The sequence below is a fragment of the Fundulus heteroclitus genome, chromosome 4 (assembly GCF_011125445.2).
Source record: "Fundulus heteroclitus isolate FHET01 chromosome 4, MU-UCD_Fhet_4.1, whole genome shotgun sequence".
NCBI classification, from domain to species: domain Eukaryota; kingdom Metazoa; phylum Chordata; class Actinopteri; order Cyprinodontiformes; family Fundulidae; genus Fundulus; species Fundulus heteroclitus.
The window spans coordinates 39,327,362-39,354,963 of NC_046364.1; the positions used below are offsets into that span (position 1 = coordinate 39,327,362).

The 27,602-nt window shown below is 40.1% G+C and overlaps 1 protein-coding gene across 1 annotated transcript in view; it reads right to left on the reverse strand.

Annotated features, from left to right (window-relative positions):
• Nucleotides 1-5,228: 5,228 nt before the first annotated feature.
• LOC118562847 (furin-like) overlaps nt 5,229-27,602 on the reverse strand; it is a 56,728-nt gene continuing 34,354 nt past the window's right edge. The window contains exons 3-6 of the mRNA XM_036135735.1: nt 14,011-14,109; nt 7,583-7,678; nt 5,434-5,562; nt 5,229-5,309 (exon numbers count right to left, since the gene is read on the reverse strand). Coding sequence (XP_035991628.1) covers nt 5,229-5,309; nt 5,434-5,562; nt 7,583-7,678; nt 14,011-14,109 — 405 coding nt within the window. The remainder of the gene's footprint in view (nt 5,310-5,433; nt 5,563-7,582; nt 7,679-14,010; nt 14,110-27,602) is intronic.

Consider the following 27,602-nt stretch of genomic DNA (forward strand, 5'->3'; position numbering starts at 1 on the left):
GGTCAATATCAAGATGAGATGGGCCCGAACTGATCCAGACTTGGTACAGGATCTGATACAGACATCATCAGTGGATTTAACATCAGCTTTAGGCCACCGATTTAGGCCCCATGGTTCTTTGTTGCTGCAGGTCATATTTTGACAGATTTTAGCTTACAGCTCCACAAAAATGCACATTTTAGGAGTAAAATATTCACATTGATCTTAGAAATTATTGAAATTATTAGCAAACAAGTTTGTGTTCAAGAGAAAAAGAGACCAGATCCGAGCTTCGATTTCAACAGGAAAGCTAGTTTTAGACATTCAGCCTCTAATTGAAAACGATCCGAAAAAAATCTGGAAACTAGGCAGGAATATTTTTGACCTCTAAAAAAAACACACAGAGAAACTGCGGTTATAGTTAATGGTAATGAGTCTATCAGAGCTAAATGTATATACCCCATTGCACCTTTTCCTTCTTTTGGCGCCTTCTTTTGATTATTGAGCCGATGTGACACGTGAATTTCTCCACTGTGAGATCAGTAAAGTCTATCTTATCTTATCTTAACTGCGCATAAAAGTTGTTAACACATGTTTTTAAAATGTTTTCACTTCTGGTCTGGTGAAACATCTCTGCTCATGAGTGATTGATGGTCTTTTACAGCAGTAAGGCTGCCACAGATTCACGTTAGTGCTGGATGTAGCGCAATTTTACCAAAGTAAAATGTGTTTGACAGCAGAAGGTTTTTTTTTTTTTTTTTTTAAACTCCTGTTACGTTCTGACCCCCGTCACTCAGCGGTCTGTCTCCAGACTCGGCAGCTCTGTGGCTCATCCACAATATGAATATAAGCATGAAAGGACCCTTCCAATGCTCATTCTTTAATCAGGAATCTAGTAAAAATATATATAAATACAACAGAAGATATGGGCACAATCTGCTGCAGCGTGGCGGACAGTGCCTATGTGGTTGTTAAACACAACACAATACTACAACAATAAAACACAAACACTAAACATGTAGGATAGTGTTCTGGATCAGGATATTTAGTGGTCAGATTATTTAAATGCAAACAAAAGGATAAGATCTTCATATTTTGGCTCCCGTTATTCACTCTCAATGTGAAGTCTTGGCTCAGCGAGACAAAGAAGAAGAAGAACAGAAATCCTTTAAGTAGGATTTGATTACTAAGGATTATGTTTATTAATTTTTTAATGCCACATATAAAGATGTATGCCCAGCGTCTTGCGTTACGGCTGGATTACATTAAAATAAAATAAAATAAAATCTGCGGTTGCTGAAGCTGTGGCTAGTGGCATTTGCGGTTCATTAGTTTGCTGGCTTCACTAAACCTCAAAGGTAAATCTGAACAAGTGTTCTGCTCTGCTCATTCTTAAGTCTGTTAATGGGTCTGCCTGTTAACTAATTAGCTGCTCTGCAGCACTAAAGGGCCAGTGATTTTTAAACTCCAAAGTAAAGAAACTCAGCCTTGAAAAGAATAAAATAAATGAAGCACGTCCCTTGTACAATCAGGCATCACTTAGTCGCAGCTTTGTGAAATCTTCCTGTATTTTCACTTGTTTTTGTATGACTGTTAATCATGTCTGAAACAAAGACTTTATAATAAACTGTATAATTGAAACGACAACAGCCGACACTTATCCAAGATCATGAGTAAACATTTTGTAGAATCCCTTTACCCATTAAAAAATAAAGAAAAAAGGCATTTGGAAAACCATCCAGATGGGATTCAGAGAAAACCCTGGAAAGAGCCACATCTAGGTTTCATGCCGCCTCAGATAAACATGAGGGTGAAATGGTGCTCCCAACTGCCTGCATGCTGCGAAAGAAAGGCAGCTTTATGGAAGCGAACATAGTCGGGCTTTCAGAGCAGAACAGACAGATACTGTCTCTCACATACGCTCACGACGTTTCAGGCCCGCACACAGGTGGTCTGCACATGTGTCCGCACCAACGGTACCAACACTTGGTCACGCATGTACAAACACATACAGCTGTTTGGCGCCGAGAGCTGGTCCAGCCGGCTGGACGGCACAAAGGTGCCAGATAAGAGCCGGGGCGTGTTGGTGAGGGCTGGAGAAACCACCACACTGCAAAAACTGAACTTAAAATAAGTAAAATGTTCTTAAAATATGTGTATTTGTCCTTGATTTGAGCAGGTAAATAAGATGATTTGCCAATGGAACAAGATTTTTTACCTTAAAATAGGAACAAGTCATCTCCATCATCTTATTTCAAGTGCAGGATGTCTAATTATCTTATTTTATGTGTCAAAATACTCATTCCATTGGCAAATAATCTTATTTACCTGCTCAAATCAAGGACAAATACACTAACTTTAAGAACATTTTACTTATTTTTAGATCTGTTTTTGCAGTGCATGAACCCCAAGAAGCTTGTTTGATAGGATGAAATGCACAGGAGGGATGTTTTCTGCAATCCTTCTCGAGGAATTCCATAATGTAAGGTTTTATTAATGGTAGTGCACTGCAAAAATAGAGCTAAAAATACGAAAATATTTCTTGAAATTAGAGTATTTTTCTTTGTTTTGGGCAGGTAAATAAGATTATTTGCCAATGGAATAAGATTTTTACACTTAAAATAGGAACAATTCATCTCAATCATTTAATTTCAAGTGCAGTATATCTAATTATCTTATTTTAGGGGTAAAAATACTCATTCCATTGGCAGATAATCTTATTTACCTGCTCAAATCCAGGAGAAATACATTAATTTCAAATTTTTTTTAACTTATTTTTAGTTCTCTTTTTGCAGTGTGGGATCCTTTTCAGGGGCACCGGTCAAGCAGTCTGCATCAGAGAGCCATGGCTTATTGTTTGTGTTGTATCCTTATTAATCAAACGTTTCCTCCCGGGCCCCGTGTCAGCCTAAACAAGTGAACTATTTTTAGTAAGATTACATTTACAGACCTACAATCATCCTACCCTCGCTGCTAGATATCAGACGAGCATTGTTACAGCGTACACGGCCGTTATCTGTGGCTTAGAATACACCTCTTTTTTTTTTCCGCCAAAGTCTAATCTTCTCCGCCCATCGTCAGCAATCATGCTGAGCCTCTAAACTTAAAAAGGTTTCCCAGGCCAGCGGCCAACAAACAGCAGATTACTGCAAATCAGAAATTAAAGGGAAGGAGGAGGGGCCGGCGGGGTGAGGGTGAGACGAGTAGGGACCTTTCTGAGCCAAGAGATTTGCTGTTTCATTAATGCTGATGAACTTAATTCAATCCAATTCTCTGCAGGGCACCATGGTGGTGATAAACAAACCCTAATGTCATCTGGAGACAGCGGCGCAATAATGATGTTTTCTACACGCAGTACCTTTATACCGGAGCAAATTTACTCACGCCACTGAAGAGACTTGGTGGCGCTGTGATGTTTAAGGAAGCCAGACAACTTAGTTTAGAAAGTAGCAAAGAATTAAGATCTTTTTGCAGAGAACCCATGCAGCCTTTAAGGTTGCAGCTCAGTAAATTAGAATGGGACCGAAAACCTTCAGTATTCCAGTAATGCAATTTAAAAAACCCTCAGTATAGTGTTTGCTTATTTACACAGTAGTATGTTTAAAACTCTTATTTATGTAAATTGTGATAATTATGGCTCATGGCTAAGTGTCCAATCAATGTAAAATACCATGCAAGACAAATCCAACAGGATTTTTAAATCAGAAATGTTGTTACGTTATAGGCATGTTATGGCCGTCACAGGCATGGAAAAGGCTGCTGACCTGAGAACTGTCCAACAAGTAGGGTGAGCCACTAAAGGTTTGATCTATAGAAGCTGCCTGCTCACACAGTACTACATCCAAGCATAACAATGGACAGTTTTTCTCACTCTACTGAGTTCTCCTACTGTTCTCCAATTTGCGTTGCTTGTCATTTCAGCTTTTAACTTTTTTTTTTTTCATAGTAGGTTCGCCTGGTCTGGCATTCTGTTAACTGTGACATCATCCAGGGAAGACAGATCACCCGCTATTACCATCTAATGTAGAACAGATTACTAGATCAATGTGTGCTTCTGTGCTTTTTTGTCTCTCTTGTTGTGTCTCTGTTCTGTCTTCTCTAACCCCCAGTTAGTCGAGGCAGATGACCGTTCATACTGAGCCCGGTTCTGACGGAGGTTTTACCCTCCCTATTTAAGGAGAGTTTTTCTTTCCACTGTCGCTTCATGCTTGCTCAGTATGAGGGATTGCTGCAAAGCCATGGACAATGCAGATGACTCTTCCTGTGGCTCTACGCTTCTCCAGGAGGACTGAATGCTGCTTGTTGGGACTTTGATGCAATCACCTGGTTCCCTTATATAGGAAATGTTTGACCAATCTGTATAATCTGATTGAATTTGACTTTGTAAAGAGCCTTGAGATTGCATGTTTCATCAATTGACACTATATAAATAAAATTGAATTGAATTGAATTAAGCAAAGTGTGAATTTTCCAGCCACAGAGATGCACTGCTGGTGTCGGTTCATTGTGTTTTCTCAAGTCCAAAGTTAGTGCAGACAAAATGCAGAAGATTTTAGAGCAGTTCATGATTCTCTGTGCCGCTATGCGTTAGGGAGATTCTGATTTCATTTTCCAGCAGGACCTAGCGCCTCCTCACACTGCCAAAAGTCCTAATGCGTGCTTTGAGAACCATGGTACCACTGGGCTCGATTGGGCAACAAACTGGCCTGACCAGATCCCTGAAGAGAATCTCTTGGACAAAGAGGAACAAAAGAGACACCAGAACCAACAATGCAGACTTCCTGAGCTTCCTTAACACCTCAGCGGTGCCACAGGTTCAGTCCCGCGCCATTTTCATGCAGGAATTCAAGCAAAAAGAACCTCACAACCAAGCATTTTGCATACTATGCATTCTCATAATCATTAAAAAACAAAAGAAATAAACACTTGACCCAACTTATTTCATTTGTAAACTATTTCCACATTTTAGATTGTATCAGTATAATAAATGTACTTTTCAGTAATGACAATTTACGCTGATGCACCTGTATTTCTTCAGCAGCAGATTATTGGGATTTTTTATTTAGGTATGGGTGACGGTGATCACTCCACAGTGTGATTATTGCAGAAACTGAACAGTAGAGTTTCCTCTCACCAACGTCCCACGCAGCAACATTTACAGAAGCAAGAGCATAGTGGGTCAGGACGTTAAAAAAATAAAACACACACACACACACACAGAAAACAGAAACAGCGATGAGCATGAACAGCTACCTGTTGTCATTAAGCTGTGTGTACCGAGGCGTAGGATCAGGATCAGCATCATTCACGTCGTAACTAGCTTCCGGGTCCTTTAAAAAAAAGACAGCAGAGCGGTTTGGGTCAGGCGCGTCTGTTAATCATTCTTTATTTTATGTCATGACAATCTTCTCCTTTTCTACCTGCATCTTAGCCGTGGACGCCGGACATACTCACATAGTTCTGCGACAGGTCGGGATGGTTCTTCTCTATTCCATCGTCCAGGATGGACACCACCACTCCTTGACCCGTGTAGCCCAACTGCCACGCGGCTTTGGCGTTCAAGTCCCGGTGGTTGTTGTTGTTCTGAGGACGAAGACGGCACACAAATAAACCTTTAGATGTCGTCGCTTTATCAAAGAGTACCGTTTGAAATGCTTCCCCATGAAACCAAACACACCATCAATCTAATAAGTAGTGATGGCAGACACTGACACTTTAAGGATACCAGTATTGTGTTTGCCCTGTCTACACTTTCTTCTAAAGAAAGTAAAGTAATACTTAAGTGAAAGATGGCACACAGAAGGCAATCGACTTGCTTTTTGACATTTAGCTTGACCTTTTTATCAGAAGCCACATGAAATGGTTCAACGCTCCTCCTCTCAGCGTTTCCCCCATCAAAAAGTAATGTGTGTGTGACGCGTCATCTAGAGCACCTCTCTCCTAGCTTTCAGTGCGGTACCGGGCGGATCTCGGTCGATCACACGGTATCAAATTACTCTACGACCTTGTAAGGTCCTTGACACCCCGACCATCAAGAAGACAAATCAATTAAAACTGAAAGCTGTGATTTGCAATGCAGAGGGAGGGGAAAAAAAAGTTCCCTTTTTTGCGGATGCATGTTTTATTCTGAGTGGTTTCCGTCACGTAGGAGCATTTCCTTCACCTTTCCAGCAAACTGACTAAAACTTTGCTTTGAGCTGTATCTGTGATTTATTTATTCTTGTCTCATTAAAAACAAATTTAACCGAAATGAAGCTCGTTGTAATATCAGATGCCCAAAATTAGAGTTAGGTCCATTCATAAGGCACTATACTGCGACAAGAGGAGTTTGTCCATTTATTTACACTTCTGAACAAGGCGAAATATTTACACAGTATACAAACAAATACATCTTAGCTCATCTTACAACTCACACAAAGAGCTAATACGCACTACTACCTTACATTTACAGTGCTTTGCAAAGGTTTTAAAGAACATTTGCACCTCAACTTCAGCCTCAAATTTCTCCCCAACTTTATCTTTATTTATCTTAAGGCGCAATAGAGAAAAAGGTGCAAACTGCATATGCACATCACTCTTTTCAGATGTTTGTTTGTCAAATATTTTGACATACATAAATAAGCATGAAGGGGGTGATGAGATCCATACTGGTTCTTGTATCATTTGTTTTTTGAAAAAAGCCTTCTTAATTACAGTGGAATGAGGATTTGTCGTATTTGTTTTGTTTTTGGCAAGAAATCACTTCCTTAAAACAATGATTTTGTTTGTTTCTCTACGGGTTTTATACCAATTATGGCCGAACGGGGTTCGGAAATTCTAGCCCCAGCTGTATACAACTAAAACGATGTATAATGAAGCATGTAGTGGGTGATGAGCTGCTCATAGTGATGCAAATTAGATAATTTTGAGTACATTTTGTAGTTATTTTCTCTTTTTTTCTAGAAGAACTTTTTCATATATGAAGCAATTCCTCAAGCTGTGGGTTACATAGTGAACAAAAAAAAAAAAAAACTCAAAATGAATGAAAATTATATATTATTAGCTGTATCAGAAGACGCTAAAAGTATTATCGGATTTCAAAAGGAGCTTTTTTTCAGCTTACCACACAGAATATCACATCGGTGCTAAGTACTGTGATCTTGCCAGGATGGGGGTAACAAATACTAATTCCACAGGCAGGTTGTGGCCTTTTACTTATTTTCTTGTCAAAGTACGACTAACTAGAGGGTCTGCTTCCTGCACTCTGTGATTCAAGTCTGTTTTGCATCACCATGAATCTTCCTCTGCCTGAAGCAACCTCACAGTAATTGAAGAGCGGAGCCGAAAGTCTCAGGAGTTGTTACCGCTGCTTTTAACGGCCCAACGTATCAGTGGCATTCCAAATGTGAAAATCAATCCAATAAAAACAAGACTACTTCAAGATAAATTGCACCCCCGTCTCACTCTGCCTTCTCCATTTGTTGCTGTGCCTTTTTATGAACTGCAGCAAACCGTCGGTTCCTCTGAGCCAGCAGATCAGAAGTCAGAGACTTTTGGTGGTACGCCACTGCTGATTTTTTATTTTTTTTTATTAGATTTTTTGTCACGCGCTGTTGATACTCACCAGGTACCACTGGTCTCTGAACTTGGGATCTACAAATTCTGTAGCGGTATCCCTCTTTTTCCTCTTTTTGGACACCTGCTGTTCTGCCCAAGTTACCTAAAGAGAGAGAGCACAAACATACAAAGAAATTAGTAATTGCTTGTAGGGGTGGGTATTGCCAAAGAAGCCACGATGCGATTCTTTCACGATGCATCACGATACTTGAATTATTGCGATGCATCGCAATGCATTGTGATATTTTCACTGAACACTGTTAGAAAAAAAATAACAGCCATTACCAGTGGCTGACTGGCTGTGTATGATCTGGATAGTGTCTTCAATTTATACATAACTGAAAGCAGCTGAATTCATACATAGCTGTATTTATTGAAACAACTTTTGGAGGTATTGCCATGAAAACAAACATTACTGTTACTGGACACAAATATTACTATTACTGGAGTGGACACACTGACAAAAAGTGCTTAGGATTTATAAAACTTAAAATAACAAAATAAGGATAATCAGTGCCGTTTACATGGCCTCAGTGGTCCTTTAAACCAATGAAATTAAAAAACATTCAAATGTATGCGCATGTGTGCCTTTTTAAGTTTGTTGTGTTCCCACAGTATTTCATCACGATGTAACAGTGTTTGCAAATTACGTGCGTCATATCAATTTCGTTTTTACCTTCTTTGTTTCTAAAGCCAAAATGCGTCTAAACATCTGACTTGACATGTGATGGAGCTGGCCGAATTTTCTCAGTCTCCTCCATGTTTTGTTTATGAACGACTCGTCGCAGTATCCCGCGGCTGGAAATGCTTGTGACACAAGGCAGCGGGCGTCAACACATCCGCAGCGACATCTACTGGACTGGAAGTTGTATTCCACTTGTTTTTGGCAGATGTTCGCCAACCATTCATGCAATTTTATTTATTCGTTTATTTTAAATTAATAATCGATACTTGGCATCAAGAATCGATGCATTGGGTCGTGAAAACTAGAATCGCGATGCATTGTCATGACGATTAATTTGCACACCCCTAATTGCTTGGTAATATCCAGTTAAATAAAATAATATCTATTTAAAAAAAAAAAAAAGTACAAACAGCATGACTCACAACATTAATAGGGAGAGAGAGAGATGGTATAATTATGCGCCGCCCATGAGTGTCAGCGTGCCAAACTGAGATCCCCAACCCTCACCGGGACGGCAGCTGAAGGAGTGAGATTAGAGGCACCGGGGCATGCCGGACTCCTCACTAATGAGGCTCACTGATGAATTCCTGAGCAGGCCAAGACTAATTAAAAATCTTCGGTTTGTCTAAAATGCAATGCAATGCATCAGGAGTCATTGTTCATATGCATATACCTGAACATGAATGCGCATTAGGGTTGGCATTTCGGCTCACATAATACGGGAAGTGTGCAGCGGGCCTTCATAATGCGGGAACACTTGTAGAAATTGTAGGCAGGGGCAGCAGGGGGGGCATACAGAACAGGGCTTGCAGTACACTTGAGTTGGTGAGCAGCACAGAAAGAAAGAGGAAAAAAAAAAACTTTCAAAGAAGGGAGATAGAGAAGTGTCTGCTGCAAGGACGGAGTGCCTGATGTGAAGGACAGCTAAATTACACCCGATCTCCCTTTGTCCCTCTCTCTGTCTGTATCACTGGAGATTTGAGTAAAAGTGAGAAAGACTAATGAAGGTTATGCTACGCTGCAGCAATGTCAGAACGGATGAAGAATACGCTTCAAAAGGTTTGAGAGGTCTGCGTTTGGGTTCAATCAATTCAAGTCAATGTGAATTCCCCCCCGATTCTAGGAGTGTGCAAACTCTCCTAGAAATAAATAATTCATGTTCTAAGCATGTTCTTGCCAAATGCATGCAGTTAGAGAACAGAAAAAGTGTCTTTTTCTATTTTTCTATAAACCATCTGGTAGAGTAGCAGATAGATGGACACCAATCAATCGGCCAATTTTCCTCTTAGGGTCAAAAATGTCCATCTAGAGATTTTATTTCTCAATAAATGAACCAAATTGATGAACTTGCATCACTTTTAGTCTATAAATGCATCGACCAACAACATGTACTTTTTTTTAGTTCAATAAAACTTTGATAAGAAATAAGGGCATAAGCTTTAATGCATGTGAGGATAACCTTTACATTTTTTGTTGGATTCATGTATCACTGAAAGTCTGATGCACTCTTCAAGTTTCAAAAGAAATAAATACATTTTTAATCCATTTAAGTGGTTAGGACCGGGATAGAGACGGAAAGGCTGCTACCAGAGTTCTGTGCCTCTTTATTCAGCTTAATTATGGTTTACAGTCACTTTTCTGCATCAACTAAATTCCATTTGATTTCTAGTTAGATTAAAACTACCTCTTTTCTTCTGCGTCATCAAGAAGAGTGTGTGATTTCCCCTTTTTTCCATTTCCTTAACACCCCTTCTATCAGTTTTGACACCTTGGTTTCACACGTACACAGGGAAAGGCTGTTGTGCAAAGAACATTTCCCAGCTGACCTACATGCAAAGATGCATACGTATAACGCGTAAAGCACGGCGCGACAAACGTCTCAATGCGGTCGTATTATCTGGGCATTTTGCCCCCTTTCATATTTATGTCATCCTTTTGTCATATTATGAGTGCATGGGATGTTGCAGCTTGGAATCCTTGTATGCTGTGAAGCACAAAGCTGATAACCACAACGTGCAAATAACGCCATAAACCTGTTTACGCCTCCCTCGACTGTGGAATGTCTTCTCCTAACACCTAACCAGGAAATGGTAAAGATGTTTTGACAAACAGGACAAACAGGAAACGCCGGTATAGCGAGAAAACCCCTTAAGGTGGGAAAGGATTTTACAGTAAATGCATGACAATACACCTGACTCATCTTAAAGTGCTTTAAATGAAGCTCTTTGAGCTACTGACCTGGTCTCAGGGTGTGATGCGACTGAAGGTTAACGCAGCGGCCCAAGTCAGAAGGACTTTAAAACACATGCCAGCCAGCGAAGAAACACACTAAGCAAGAAGCCTCGCGCAACTTTTTAAATGGTAAACAAAATCAAGGCTGCTCTGCAAAATGCGCATCATTTTAAAACAATAGACAAACTCTCTGGTTAAAGCAAGTTAAAGTTAATATAAAGCTTGTTGAGGTGCTGCAAGTACTACTACTGCTGCTGTAGTAATACAAGCAACAAAAGCCCCAAATGACAGCAAAGCAAGTGCTGGGTAATTAATTAAAGTTGGTGCTTCTGTAGTCCCTTATGCGTTTTTAGAGCTCCTCTAGACAAGGACATTCACCGGAGCAAAGTCCCGTACGAAAACAACAAACAAGACTAGAATATGAGGAAAAAAAAAAACAGAAGACTGCATGGAGGCAATGGATAAGACTGTAAACGGTTGCATTATTGGTTTATATAAACTGGCAGCAGTCCAGGTGCTTTTGTAAGCAATTAGGCACCTGAATTTGAATTTAATGTAACATTTAGGCTTCATCTCAACTAGTTTAAAAGCAGCAGAGAGTCTCTCCAGGATTTAAAAACATTACTATTTAATTTTTTGAGAAAAAAAAAAAAAAACTGCGTGGCTCACGAGAACGTGAGCACCGTTTCCAATAACCTCACGGTTCCCAAGCTTTGATCAAACCACTAATTACAGAAACGCTGTAACCTTGATGTTTATGTGAGGGAGGAAGCCGAGGGGTTGCTAAAAGCCTGCGGGGTAACGCTGAATCTGGAAAGCTTCACCCAGGCTTGAAAATAAATTAAAACCCAACTCTGATTTTAACAGAGAGAAGGAGCCGAAGCTGCAACGGTCCACTTTGTCTGAGGGGCTTTGGGACAAAAGGAATTCAACAACAGGAAGTGAAGCTGCGCCGTCGAAGGAAATCCCGGGGAGGGAGGCGGGCCGCTTGCAGCGTGTAAACACGCTCAGCAGACGCTGGTCTATTCCCGTTCAGCACCTGTGCGGGGCAGACGAAGCCTGTCAGCCGGACGGTGCACTACGGTGGACGTAGAGATTTATGGGAATACTTGTGACTTATCACCAGTCACTACGTCCGATGAGACTCGGCTTTAAATATAAAGCCGTTTAGGTTAAAGATGCACGAGTTACTCGCAGGAATGATCCCCGGCTAATCTGTTGATTCAGCGCTGACGTTAAGTGGTCATTATGAGCAACGTAAATCACGCTGATGATTTCCTTTTTCAAACCCAAAGCTCGAGGTGTGCTACATGTGAAACATACGCCTACAGAAATGGATTAAATTTACTCCAGATGCAGCACAATTATTTAAGTAACCCGTGGATCAGAAGCCGCCGCTTTCCATTAAAATTCATCCACCGACTGAGAGTACAAGGGATGCAACTACGGCTGTGCTGCAGAGTTTATAAAAGGTGAACGCTCTCAGTCTTTGATTTGTCAGAGAATTTATTCAGGATGAAGAAAAGCAGCAAATAAAATCAGTACAGGTGGTTCGCTTATATGATACAAAAAAAAATTCCCCGGGAACAACACGACAAAAATGGAAACGACAAATAAAGAACAGCCAGAACCACAGAAGACGAGCTGCACAGCGGCATTGCTGGTATACCAGCTCTTCTATCGACGCAAATTCACGTGTTTTTAATCATTCTTTACTGCATGAATAATTAGTGAATTAGTGCATCAAAAGGAAACTCTCTGGAGGTAGAGCAGGTTGCTCACTAATTGGAGGCTTTAATACTGGCTCCCCCTTTCAGTGAAACCCTCAGGCTATAAGACGAAGAGCCTGAAATCATCTCCATGGTTAGACGAGCATTTTGTTTAAGATCCTGCAGCCATCAATGCATCGGCATTGGTGTGTGTGTGTGTGTGTGTGTGTGTGTGTGTGTGTGTGTGTGTGTGTGTGTTACATGCAAGGCACATTGGAAATGCTTCAGAAAAAAATGGTCTGATCCCCTGTGTGTTCTTTTTCCAGACTTAGACGGTTATTCCTACTTGATTATTTAATAAATAATAATAATCTTTATTTTTCATTTCATCGTACACTCCAATAAAACTTGCCTGTGAATTAGCTATGATATGGCGCAGCGCCAATAGACCATTCTGGGGCTAAGGCTCTTGCTCAGGCAGTCTGTGGGAGTTGAACCAAGAACCTCCAGGACAAAAGTGAAGTGCACTAACCTATATGCCACTATTAGCCATTTATGAGAATGCTTCTTAAATATCACAAAAGATTCAATGCTGATCGGATCTTTTGTTGTGTATAGAACAGAGCATTGAATGCATCCGTTTTGCCAAAGCAATCTTGACTGCATATAACGAGTATCGTAACGATTTCCAAGGTAGCTCTGCAAAAACTTTTCATTAGGTTGATGTGTGTATTTTGTTTAATAAAGCTAGCAATTAAAAACAACTTTCTTTTACACCTCCAAATAGTGAAGCATTCTATTTTCTGCTTTTATTAAGCAAAGATGTATTTTAGTAACCCCCCATCTCTGTGTGAATCCTGTAGAATCAATATGTGAATGCGTTAGGGGCCTATTATTACCTTAAATTAGATGCTGCAGCTAAGAGGAGGTTCATGTGTTCAGAGCGAGCCAGATGAATCAGTAAAATAAAACAATGAGCTGGACTCCATCTGATCGCGGATATAGGAATGAGACGTCCATAATTGCAACCCTGCATGCCTTCCAGTGCTGACTGGAAGGCATGCTGCAGGCGTTGCAGAATTAAAAGTGAGAAACAGCTGCAATAAGATTACCTGATTCCGCCAGATAGATTTGCTCCGCATATCCATCTGGAAACCTTCCGTTGAAGTAATTTTGGGAAGGGGCGAAAATACTGGTTAGCTGATTGGCCTATGTTGGTGATAGACGGGCCAAATGAACCAATCAGATTCGTCGTTGCTCGTAACAGAGCGACAACGAAAACACAACCACAAGCCAAGCTACTCTTGCTGCTGCAGGTAAAGGCTCGTTAGCTCAGCAGAGAAATACTCTGTAATTCCGATAAAACTTGCTCGATAGCCACGCTAACGCTAGTTTCATCGGCTGAAGCCGCCATGTTGTTTAGACTGAACTGTCGCGCTTCTCGTTGCGTCACACCTCAACCCGCCTCAAAGCCAACGCTGATTGGATGTTCGTTTGGTGAACGGCTCCAATTTTTCTTTAACGGAGAGTAGCCAGACTGATCTGCGAGTGAAACCTTGAAAGCTCGCGAGATCAGGATGGTCTCACGAGGCTAGCAATAAGAGGCTCTTAGCTGAAAAAAAAAAAAAAAAAAAACTTTGTTTCTTCCGGGCTCTAGTTTTTACAACATAAGATTGATTAGAATTAAACTAATTATTTTGCTCATCTTTAAAAAAGAAAAAGAAAAAAAAAGCTAAAAATATAAATATAAAATCGACTCACCTGCCACTCACACACACACACCACACACAGAAAGATGGGACCTCTTACCTTCGGGTCTCTTTCCAGACGGACTTGTGTCCCTCTGTGATCTGACAGCGATCTCTTTACCACTCTGCGATGCCGGAAGTGATAGTAATCACCAAATACCTGGAAAGACAAAGAGATACCATCACCCATCACATCATGGGGTTTAAATCCGTCTGCCTATAATCTAATAACGCCTCCACTTGTCCCCATGGTTACAGAGAAGCATGGCATTTTCTGCTCCCACTTCCCTGCAACTAAATGACAAATATTTCTATAGACATTGTGGTATGGCATGAAACAGAGTAGCAGGCTGGAAAGACGGCCTTCTACTCTAAGACGATGCAAACACAGCATTAACGACTACAGTCCTCTAACCTAGCACCAAACGTAATTATCTTTTCTTAAACGCAACCTTTAACAGCCTCAAAGACATTTCTTACAGTTTGATTAAACTCAAATTATTCCGAGGACCGTTTTTCCCCACAGACATGTCTTCTTTGCATTTTAAGCTCCCAGGTTAGTTTTTTTTTCCTGCCTTTACACCGAGGGATCACGAGCACACTGCTGTCTAAGTCAAATATATTTCTGTATTTTATCTGGAAAGCTCAGCTCCTTCCCCAACAATCCCTTCCTCCCCGCATGGTGCCACTCCAGCGTGCACTGCAACATTCCCTCGGTCTAAAAAGGGGAACAGCTCATCAGCCTCCCTGCGCCCATTTAACCACAAGTAAACAGGCTGATTCCAGCTGGGGTGACACAAAAAGCCCCTGCACACAAACCCGGGTGGACAATGGGGAAGCGACGGCCAAGGAAGCACACGGTGAGCGGTGATATTCAGCTCTGAAAGGGACCACCAAAAGCCACGAGCCTGTGTGTGAGCGAGAAAGTGTTCCTTTGTGCGTTAAACTATTAACAGAACGACAGCGGCGTTAAATGCTGCACTTACAGAAAAAAGGGGGGAAGACTTTCAGCCATCATCTGCGCTGACTGTTCCTTTGTTTGCTAAAGAAGCCAATAATGAACCAGGCTGAGGGTTAACTGTTTATGCAGTGTTCCTGCTGCACAGCCACACCGTGTGCTAACCCCATGCGTTATGTTTTCACTGAGGAACTTTCCTCCAAGCTGGTCCAGGTGTTGATTTTTAAAAGACTGGTAAAGTTTAGAAACTGAGGGACAAATGCATTTATAGATCCTGAAGAGAAAAAAAATTGCATCTCTAACAGCTATTTTATTCGCTTTATGCGCACTAACCTAAACTCTCACAGGTAATTTAAAATAAAGACGTCCTGACGGGGGGAAAAAAAGGCAGTGAGCTCATATAATCCAACTTTTTAATCAATGCTAAAGCTCTTTGAAGGGAATGTTTTGTCTTAAATTAGCCAACATGCCGTTCAAAACATTTTGATTGGCCGCCGGTCTTTATGAACCCCTCTCCACCTGATGGTTAAAAGTTTTTTTTTCTCTGATCTACAAGAGGAACTAGGGAAGTTTAACAAGTTTATCGGTGCTAGAGCCTGCATTGGTGGAAACAGAAAACTATTCAGAACCAAAGAGGTTCGGTGGAGAACCCTCATTTAGGGGCTTTGTTAGCATCTTGAGTCATTACACTGCAAAAATAGAACTAAAAATAAGTAGAAGTTTCTTGAAATTAATGTATTTACCCTTGATTTGAGCAGGTAAATAAGATTATCTGTCAATGGAATGAATATTTTTACCCCTAAAATAAGATAATTAGATATATTGCACTTGAAATAAGATGAATTGTTCCTATTTTAAGTGCAAAAATCTTATTGCATTGGCAAATTATCTTATTTACCTGCTCAAATCAAGGAAAACTACTCTAATTTCAAGAAAATTTTCTTATTTTTAGTTATATTTCTGCAGTGTAAACTTTTCCCCCGGCTTCAATTGTTAAATTTACCTATACATCTCTTATAATCTCTGCTCAAATAGGCAAAGAAAGCAGACTTTTCTTCACTGTGGCAAAGTACTTTAACTTCTCACTGTTTTGGTGACGCCTATAAAAAGACTGCAGCAGTGGAAAAAAAAGTATTTGTGCACAAGCGATAAATTGCCGGTTATTGCAAAGTAAACAGCAGACTGGTCAGAAAACGCAACATAAAACTGCTCAACCGTTGCAAACATATGCAGAGACACTCACTCTCGCCTCCATTAGCAATGGGAACCAGATTAAAGTCCTTCTACCTGTGCACCCAGCAGCTCAATCACTGCCTGGCAATCAGCAACAACACTTTAGGAGCTCGTGTTTTCCGCCGTTCTAACCAAGACCACACAGTTTCTGTGGGGGGGGGGGGGGTTAACTGCTTTCCACTGAGGGGGAAAAAAATGCCCATTTACAACTAACAGATTTAGATGGAAAACCGATGTGGAAACAGATCAAGTCCTGTGACCATTACTGATGCGATAAGCCTTATACTGTGATAGCTCAACAGGCCACTCAACATGTGGTCAGTTGCCAGAGCGAGGCATTAATCCATCAACATTAAAATGCAAAGCAACGCACAGTGGAAAATTACTGCCTGCTGGTCTGTTTACATGTTTGGTTCCTTCCCCTACTGCCAAACGTACCTTGTGGGGAAAGCAATTATCGAAAAGGTCCGATATCTTATCCCCGCCGAATGTTGTTGACACAATTATGTCTTACAAAGAGGCAAACAATGTCTGAAGACAAGCCGTTAAAAAGGAGTCCGGGGCTGTATTAAATTAACGCAAAACTGCTGCCCATATGGAATCGCGAACATCAAAAGACAGCCGATGGGTTTCGCCGGAGAGCGACGTCACTGCGGTTCGTTTACAGACCCATCTGACATGACACTCTCCCGTTTGATTTTGATACCATCTGATTTACAGGCCTCACACAGTGTGGAGCATCCACAGACTTTGTTTGCGCATCAGTGAGCTGAGATAAAGCGAAGGGCGCAAGTGTAGCGGCCTTCTAAGACAGTTCAGCAACTTGTTTGTGTAATGAGGCTGGAGTCCAATTAGTCACTGTTCACTGTGGCGAACGGGAAAGAGAGGGGCGCCGGCTCCCCACAGTGGCAGCTGGACATAAAAAGCTCACCCAGACCTGGACCCATACATCACAAAATACTCCTGCTCATTATTTATATCCTCTTCACTGTTTTAACTGCTTAAATCATATACATAGCACTCAATCCGTCACTCTTTACTTAATAAACCTTAGTTTTACTCTCGGTGGCCTTTTTAACCTTGACAGAAACAAACAGCTGTAGAGCCGGTTACACAGGTAGCTGCAGGGCTGGTTTAGAAAGGATGAAAACAGATCGAATAAGAAAGAACTATTTCATAAATAAAGCCCTAAATGGCAAACTCAAGCCTTCTTTTTTTACCTACGCGATATCCATCCTCCACAAGTTACTCAACCATTCCTCCGCTGCTGTTTTTACAGCAAATAGAGATTATCGTTCTTGGCACCGTCCGCTCACAGCTTTTACGTCAGTTGTTCTCTGGACGTTAAAAAAAATGTGTTCGTTTTAATGGTGTTGACAAAAACAAGTGGAAAGAACTGGATTGTGAAACGTGTTTTTTTTTTTGTTTTTTTTTAGTCAGAACGACGGGTATGAAAAGATGCTTAGTTTAACATCCACAGGGGATTTAAAGGAAAACATGGAGTACATTCAGGTTTCAGTGAACGACTGTGGGTAGGAACGCAGATCATTACCTTTCTGGACTCTCTCCTGGAGCGTTGACCTGAGAGTTTGCTTATTTAAAAAAAAAAAAAAAAAAAAGACCCAGCAGCACCAAACACAGATTTATCAAACTGCACCAGAGATCTCTTGAAAAGCTTTAAGGGCTGTTCATTTCAGAGTGAATGAATGTGCAACTGCACAGTATGGAGCTGCAAAGCTGAGAGAAGAAAGGAATCTCCAGCTGGTAGAGAAGACCACTCACTGGACATTTGGCTCGCGCGCCTTCCTCAACTGAAGGTTGTCTATTCTGGGCAGCATCCAAAAAAACATCAAAGGCTCTGAGCCAAATGAAGGCAAGAGTGACAGCAGCTGCAGTCTGATTGTATATCAGTGCTGCAAGTCCTCTTCCCTTCCACTTGTTAAGATTAAAGCAACTTTTTCATGCACAAACAAGCTGTTGTTGAGATAAAAAGAGACTAAATGGGCCGATAAAAACTTAAGTGGAGTGAAAGATGATTTCCTTAGAACAAAATTTTCAAAGCCACATTACTGTAGTGCATTTAAACCCTGACAAGTTACCATATTTTTTTTAACTACAAGGCAAACTTTTTTTTCATAAACTGGCCAATCCTGCGACTTATATTCCGGTGCAACTTATATATCAATTTTAAATGGTAAATCACGCTGATCGGCATGAACCATGGAGTAAACATTACAGCCTATAGCCGCAAGAGGGTGCTCTAGGCTTGTGAAAACTATATGCCGCTCCTCTACCACTTAAAAATTAATTGAAACATTAACTTAGACAGAACATATGTCTGTATGTTGTTTCTCTGTTTCAGTCTGCATTCCCGTGTTGCGTGGTGAAATTCGAAAGGAGAGCCCAGACCGAGACAGAACCCTGTTAAATGGCTGTCCGAGAAGCTAATAACAGCTAGCGCTAGCTTACAGGTCTATTTACAGGGTATTTTATAACTTTACTGATACACATGAGCTTTATGTTGCTCTCAAACATCCGTGTCATACTGTTAGCTTAGCACGTAGCACCATTAAGCTCAAGGTCTAATTTCAGTGTAATTTTGACAACTTTCACCAACTCCAACTTTCCGGGTTGGAGTTGATGGCTTGTTATGCTAATTTACCCCATTCAGCCTCCCAGGTATGTTTCATATTATTCAGCCTGTTGTGGATGCAGCTGTGACTTAAAAGTCAGGTGCAACTTACATAAGTTTTTTTCCTCTTTATGATGCATTTTCGACTGATGTGACTTATATTCCGGAGCGACTTATAGTCCGTAAAATATGGTATGCTGAAAAGTAAACTATGCATAACATGGATCTCTAATCAGAGCAGGCTACTGTGGTGACACATGGGTTTGGAGCTGAGGCATGACTGCGCACATCAGAATAAAAATGCTGGTCAGAACTGGAGCAGAAATTTTAACATCCATCTGATTGCTGCTAGAATTTGTGTTTCAAATGACAGCTTTTGTTACAAGCTCTTTTACCAAGGCAGACTGGGCTTGCTACAGATTGCTTGCTAAATCTGTCCTTGGAGTGTCAGTCTGTTAGGTCTCTGATCTCAGACATTTCCAATAATTTCCCCCTTCTTTTCTGGACAAATTGCCATCTTGACCGTCACTTTCTGAACTCCCATCATACCTGGAGACCTGCCAGAGTTTGGATTAGAGAAGAAATATCCTCTATTGTCCTTCAGTGGGGAAAATCAAGTCTACCAGTAGCAAAGTGAAAAGCAAGTCGAAGCATAGAGATTCACACAAAGGTAAAACCATAAAAAGAAAAAAGGAATAAGAGACTTTACATTAAAGAGAAATTTAGAGCATAAGAAAGAAAAAGTGTGAGAAATTGGTACTGAAGATGTCATATCATCACTTTTCAGCAAACTTCTACTACCTTGGACTGACCTATGTACATTTGTGCCCACATATTTCTTAACTTTGGCCATGAAGAAGAAATCACTGTTTGTCAGCTACAGGCCTGAAGCCAGCCAAAAAGAAGATGGTAAAAAATACCGATTTAAACCAACAGAAGTTTTAAGCAGACTCAAACTAGTCAATAGTACCATCAACATATCAAGCACTGTTGATTTTTGTATTATTTGATTTTTTCTATATCCATTCCACTGTTGACATATATTTCTTAATCATTCTACAGTGCAATTTAAGTCCAATGGTTCACTCTGAACTCAATTTTAGTCTAAACAAGAAAGCAAGTAAAGTTAGCCTTTAGCAAAGATTTTAAATACGCTGTAACCTTTATAACTAAAATTATTGAATAGAAAATACTTCCCTGCCTTTTTCCATTCAGCATCTAGGAAAGGAGTAAAATTAAAAAAAAAAAAAAACACGAGGGGTACCTCTGCTCTAATAAATGGAGCAGCAAATAGTTTTCTTGCTTTCTCTTCTCGCCATTGGTAAATGATGGCGACTGTTGCCCAAGTCAGCTTTATGGTTAAGTATAAAGAATAAAATGAAAAAAAAAAAGAGTAATGGTAATGCAGCCATAGGACTACTAACTGGGCTGGTTGGTGAAAGCTTTTATTACACAACTAACTCTCTAATGTTTACGGTGCTGGGAAGGTTGTAAGAGAAAAGACAATACAGATACATGATACCATAGCTCTTATGTAAAACAAACAGAGCCAGAGAAACACAGTTTGCACAGACTACAATTCTCTTTTCTAAAAAAAAAAAAAACAAGTCAATGCTTCTATGCAGATTTTCTGTTGCATGGAAAACACTGCTGATATACTGGGAAGCCGGGGCAGGGAGCCTTTGTTGCCTTTGGGGATTTCATTCCCATACTAGTTGCAGTCATGGGTCTCTCACATGTCTTCTCACAGCAGCAAAGTTGTCAAAAGAATAACATGTATTAACAAGGTATACAGAAAGAAGAGAATGAACTCTCTGGCCTATGACCATGTGTGATAAATCCCATCGCAGGCATGAAACTCTGATTGTGTTCGTTGGACACGTTGTTCTGGGGACGGAGTCAATTGTAATCTCAGAAATTCAGAACATCCTGAGCAAAGAGACAACCATTAGTAGAGGGCTTTTTTTAAATCAGCGTGCAGAATGGAGTATAAACTGTGCTTCCCTAAATGTTCTGATAGCAGATGTGCCCAAACAGGCAAAAAAAAAAAAAAGAAAACACATGGACATGTTATCAAGACCAAGCTTTAATATTTTAATAGTTGATGTGCAAAAAGAAAATTATTTAACTTAGTCTCAATTCACTTTTTTTTTTTTTTTTTACAATTTCAATAATAATTGGGAAGCCAGTTTACACCAACAAGATTTGCTGCGTTTTTATGATGCATACGTTAACTCAAATCAAGTACTGTATTGTATTGGAAGATGTTTTAATTAAGACTTACACATGTTAGTCTGCAAATGAGACATTTTTTACCGACCATAGAGATTAAATTCTCTGCAATCACATGCATATTTAAGGAGATTTTTTTTTTTTTTTTTACACATACAATTATGAAAGTATCACAGGTGATATTGAAAGTTATGGAAAAAAGGAGTGATAACAGTAGCGACAACGTTTCTAGAAAGTTCAGGGCTTTTTGTTTTAGAAATGGTGGCGCAGTGGTACGGATGGACCAATCTGCAGAGAAAAAAAAAGGGACTGGCATGTGCATTTTTACTTGAAATGTCCATGATAAATCTAGTGAGATGAAAAAAATACTGTACAAAGCAGTTAAAGGGCTTAGAGGAGTCCTACTGAGTCACTGAAGACTCTTGTAGCATACATACAGATAAAACTGGATGTTCAAATACACTGTATTTAGGAAAACGGAACCTTTTTCACTTCAATGTTAGACATTAAATCAGACCAAACCTTGCATTTTTTATAAGACATAAAGGGATTGTCGGCTAGCAGTCTCTAAATCACGATTAAGACAATCCAGATTCTTTATCAGTGTCGTTCCACGATGATGGAAGGACCTACTGAGGCTACCGTAGCAGGAACGTCCCCAACTTCAAGAAACTCTTCAAGAAACTCAGCTTCTCAGAGCGCATCTCTTTCTGCACCTTAACACGTTAGTTTGCTTAAAAGATCTTAGGCATGTATACACAGTATGGGAATGTTCAGTGAACATGCTGTTTACGAATAAGACACACTCAGAAATGAATGTATCGTGCCATGAAATGTGCATATTAACTCCAGGGCCAAAGAAAAAGCCCCTGTGACGATGTCAGTGGAAGTCGGTAACAGATTATAATTATCAACAGTGAAACAGTTCCTGTAGGGACAAGGGCTGAAAGGCCATTCAGCAAGGAGAAAGTCATTCCTCCTGCAGCAATATAAAAAGCCTGATTAAAATTTGCATATGTACCCTAGGACAACAAAGTTTATTCTGGAAACTTTATCCTTTGGCCTAATGAAAGTAAGAATGACCATTATTAATTAACATAATGGTCATAGTTAGATTTAGAGGCCTAAGGGAGAAGGATGCAAGCATTAAAACTAGATATTTTGGGTTTTTCACAAGCAATGGAAAAGCTAATCTTGCGTGCAAGATGAATTCTGGCCGTATTTGTGCATATGAGACAAACACGCGAGAATCCTTCTTGTACCGCTACAGCTTCAACCGTTTGTGACCGAACCAAAAATGGCTCGGACCAATCACGTAGCCGCATTATGGTCCAAGGTGGGACATACTAGCTGGAGGACGCACGTGTAGCTGCTGCTATCACATACGTTTTCTCAAAATCCACAATTTCTTCTTTGAAAGAACAGCAAGAATTGTCTTGACTAGCTTAGCTTCTGGTGATGCATGCTGCTTACGTTTTTATTGGATACCAATTGTAGGGCTGGGCGATAAATCGATTTAATCGATTAATTCGAATTTACAATTCTTTAAGATTTCATTTTTGGAAAATCTGGATTTTATTTTGCCAATGTACTCATTGGGTTTCCATGAAGAGAACAGCATGTGATGCTGAATATATGTTTAGGCAACATTATTGTCAAAATATTGTTAAGTGGAAACTTTTTTTTTTACCATAATACGAGGTACTTTATTTACTTATTTACTTTTTTTTAACTTAGTTTGAAGTTCACAAGTGCAGTGAAGCCTGGTTTTAGCTTAATGTGTAATACCACTAGCAGCAAATGTTTTGTTATATTTTCATTGTTTATAATGGCACGGCTGCCATCTTCTTTTACAAGCCTGTTTCACAGCTTGTTTTTAGTTGCACTTTGAATTCAGGTCAACTCCCTGACGAAATGCTTGACATAAAAAGCAAGGTTTTAAAATAATTTCTTTAATTTCTTTTTATGAAACAAAAAGGAGGAAAAAAAAAAAATCGATTAATCGGATTTGGTATGATAAAATCGGAGATTTATTTTTTAATCCATATCGCCCAGCCCTAACCGATTCGATAGGAGCAGACCCAGATTGATAATGTGCAGAACGGAGACTGCTGCACATTATCAATCTGGCTGGCCAGGTTATGGAAGCTTGTTGAAGGGTACCAAACAGGTTCAGCCAAGTCATGCACTTTAAAAAGGCAACTATTATAATATTAACTAATATGCAAAATATATTTTAAAAGAATATTCTACAAAAATATAATTTTAAATATTTTCATTTCGGTAACTGTAATGGTCTTAGAAAATGAAAACATTGCCCAATTTAATCAAGTCAGTGAGAATAAAAAGCGTTATTTGGATAAGATTTCAACTATAAATGGAATTTCACTTTCCGTTCGAGCAGTTCTTAACTTGAAAATGTCCATAACATTAGTTATCAACCTTAGTGTTTTGTAATTCCACAACATATTTGACCACAAATGTTAGAATGGTCCAAAGTTGTAGTAACCCAAGCTTTAAAATGTGTTCAGTGGCAGTCACTGCCAAAGACCGAGCTGTTTTCATTCATGCATAATGTTTTCTGAAGTTTCAGTAATCCTGCCCAGCTTTCTGCCGTAACCTTGTCATTAGCACTTTTACTCACCGATCCCGGTACAAAACAACTTCCAGCTCTATGCGGCTCATGCTGTCAAACACATACAGCCGAAACAGGACTGGACTCAAAAGCCAGGCAAAAAGAAAGAAATGTTGTCAGCTTACATTTTTCCACAAGCTTGTGTTAAAACTCCAAACTGTAGATTGTCACAGAAGTTATTTAATCACAGTTAACAAATCATGTAAAAAAACGACTGATTTTAGGAAGTCTACAACAATATGACGGTCAACATTAGTGGCTTGTAAATCCAGAAACACTTCTAAGATATAGATCAGTGTGTTTACAGTGCTTCCACCATTGGTGTAGCACAAAGAGATGCTGTTATGGTAACTCGTTAACATCGAGATACCACCATTGGAGGCATGTTTTTCTAACCTTCCTTACAATTCTTCCTCAGTGGCTACACAGTTACAGCTGGAAACCTTTTCATTCTTGCTCTGGCTGTAGGTAGCTGGAGGTTTCGTCCTGTTTTTTATCTCCACTGTCGCTACAGGCATGCATGGTATGAGGGATTGCTGCAAGTTCATCGAGAAGCGACTCCTCACTGTTGATAAATACTCATCCAGTCTGCTAAATTTCCTTTGATCGAATACTTTGAATAAGACAGGAATATATCTGCATGATTCTGTTGAATTGACTTTTTTTTGTAAAGTGCCTTGAAACGACGTGTTGTGAATTGGCGCTGCGCAAACAAACTGAATTGGATCGGATTAGTGACTTACTGCTGACTGGTATTGATAATTTGATCAGTATATTTTATCTTTGTCATTTTGAAAGGCGGCAAAATAAATGGGCTTGTCAAATATTTATATTCAATATAAAGTATTAAAAAGTATAATTGTGAATTATATTTTCAGGAATTGTTAGGGGCGCAAATAATTGTGGCTTGGGTGGTTTTATTAAAAATAGTTTAACAGGATATCCATTTCACCACTGAATAAATGTACTCAGATTAAAAAAAAAAGTTTTCTTTTTTCATAAACACCTTTAGCAGGCAGTCATTGTGGAGCAAGGTGCAGATACTCCTTGGATGAATATTGTTTCAGTTTCTCTCAGATCGGCCCGCTGTCCTCTGAAACGGACCAGCGGCATCCCTCAGACGCCTGCCTCTGTATAGGACCTGCTGTCATAAACATTTCACCTTCATGGAGTTTCACGAAAATTAAATGAATGCATCAAGGAAATATCAGCTTTCCTGGTGACGGGTGCAAACAAAAAACCCGACAAGAAGAAGCAGATTCATTTATTTTTCTCTGAAAACCTGTAATACTCTGCAGTCCTCAGGTATTCCTGCTGCATCACACAGCATGAGCATCGAAACGCACTTTATGCATCAAAGGCTTTGAAGAATGACCCTTCTTACAAGTGTACGCTTGCGGTGGTCTACTTTACAAGAGGCTTTGCCATGAAAGCGCTAAAGATCTTTTTTTTTTTTGGGTCCATCTTTATCCGACTCGACTCTTCATTCTTTGTTCATCACAAATTTCTTAAAATGCTGCAAAAAGAAAAGAAAAAAACTCCTCACACTTTTTGTAAACGAGTCTGACACCCGGAAGCAGGAAGCTTTTTGTGCTCACTAGGCTGGAAATAAGAGATTGTTCCTTTGGAGTCCTACTAACAGCTGAATAATAATCTCTGTAAATATGTTCCGCTCTCTCATGCAGATGCCCTGATGAGATCATCCTCATTAGAGGACCGCATCGCTGTGTGTAGCCAGAAAGGCTGAATGTGTGGTGAAAGGGCTGGGAGGGGGGGGGGGGGGGGGGGGGGGGGGGGGGGTTACGGTGAAGTCTGGCAAGTAGAGACAACTCAGCAGAGATGGAGCAAATTGGACAGGGACAGGGAGGAAGCAGGTTTTTATCAAGAGGGAGACAGTTTTATCACTGCGAGAGCAGACGCTATGATTGCTTCTGACACTGTGAGGTTATACTAAATCTAATCAGAGCTCTGGATCTCTATTAAATATACAGCGAAACTGACCGGCATACCATTCAAAATGAGAAAAAGGTGCCATCTGAAAAGAGGAGATACTGAAGAGCTATTCTGCTTCAACTGTGATTGCTGTTTTCGCCTGACTACATTTTATCCCATCCCCAGTGCTGTGAGAGCCTTTTTGGCCGATTACAGAATCGACACATTTTGGTTTTTGCACACTAATAGCTGGTTGTACCACCCCCTGGCACGCACAAAGTCTGTTGCGTGGCTCTGCGGGGGGATTTTAGAATTGCTTTAATTCAGCCACTTTGAAAGGATTGCGAGATTGAAATGTTGGGTACAAGACTTTGACTAGGACAATCCCAAACCCGTTTTTTTTTTTTGCTCTTATTCTCTCCTGACGGACGGCCGGACCATTTTCCTCCAGGGTTTCTGGGCGAAGAGCAGAATTTGTAGTTTGATGCATTGTTTCACTGTCAGTATGGTGCTCTTACTCTTAAATCTCCAGTTAGTTGAAAAAAAAAAAAAAAAATAAAATAAAAAATTATATATATATATATATATATATATATATATATATATATATATATATATATATATATATATATATATATATATATATATATATAGAATATTATGAAACGGGGCCCCTACCGAAAAAATTTCTACTTCTGATCCATCTGTCCTTTGCACGATATCCCAAAAGTGTTAGGGGATCATCAAGATGTTTACTGAAAAACGTCAGACGGGCATTTGCTTTCCTTTTGGCCAGCAGTGCTTTTCTCTCCCATGGATGGACAGCCTTCAGTATCAAACCCAGCAACATGGTCTTAGAGGACGAAAGGCACAAATGAAGAGGTGTGTGCATCAACAATGACGAAAGTGGGATTCAGTCCAAATAGTCATTTACCATTATGCTTTTTCCTCAAGCCGTAATCAAAAGTGGTGACATGTTTATAATGAAAGCCATATGAAAGTTTTTTTTTTTCTTCAATCCAATTCTAAAGAACTGAATTATAACGACACAAGAGTCCTTGATATAAAACGACAGGAGATTTACCAAGAATTCACTTGATTTACAGCTGAAGTATTTTTTTTTGCTTCCCAGCCTCAAACACTGCCGCCCCCCACAGCCCCCCGGAGCTGGCACAAATGCCGCTATTTAAAAAAGACATGAAAGCACGCTGCGTTAAAATCTCGAGTTGGACAGAATGTGCGGCGATGAATAAGCATGAGCAGTGATATTAATACAGCGGTGAGTCATAACACACAAGCGGAGCTAAAAGTTGATTTATTGTATTTGATTTTTATTTTATTTTTTCCAGAGTGATTATATGATTTCTGTTTTTTCCTTTAAAAAGTCGGTAATGGAAGTAACAGATTTCTTGCGTCAAAACCGGCACGTGAAATCTTTCGCCTGTGAAGTTAAAGAAAAAAAAAAAAAAAAACATGTGGCAAAGTCATCATTCCACATGCAATATTAATAATCTGGAAGCCATTTATCTCTCTGCTTTTCCCTACTGCTTACTTCTACACAAAGCACACACCCACACACACGCAGAGATAATGAAGAAGGTGCAAAAGGTGGCTGCCAGCGGGACAAGAGCTAATAAGATTTAACTCTGCTGTCTAATTCCACCTCCCCTTTTTAATCTCACAGCAAAGACAGAGTGCACTGCTCCTAGAAAGAACCACCAAACTGGTTCTTCTCAGCTCACTGAGGGACCACTGGGGCCATTTTAGAAAGCTGCACTCGCTTAATTTCCTAGGAACTCGCCACCCAAGACATTTCCATCACTGTCCCCTTCATCCACAGAGGCTAAGCTACTTTAGTCGCTGCACTCAGTTCACCACCGCAGGTAGCCCAGCTCTCTGCCCTCTGATTAAACACACTGTGATGAGGGTCCCCCAGAAGTGGAAAGGGGCAGACAAGAGGCGGCCTCGCCTTCACAACACCAGGAGCACTTTTCCTCCTCTCAGATATGCACCGCCAATCTAAGAGGAACC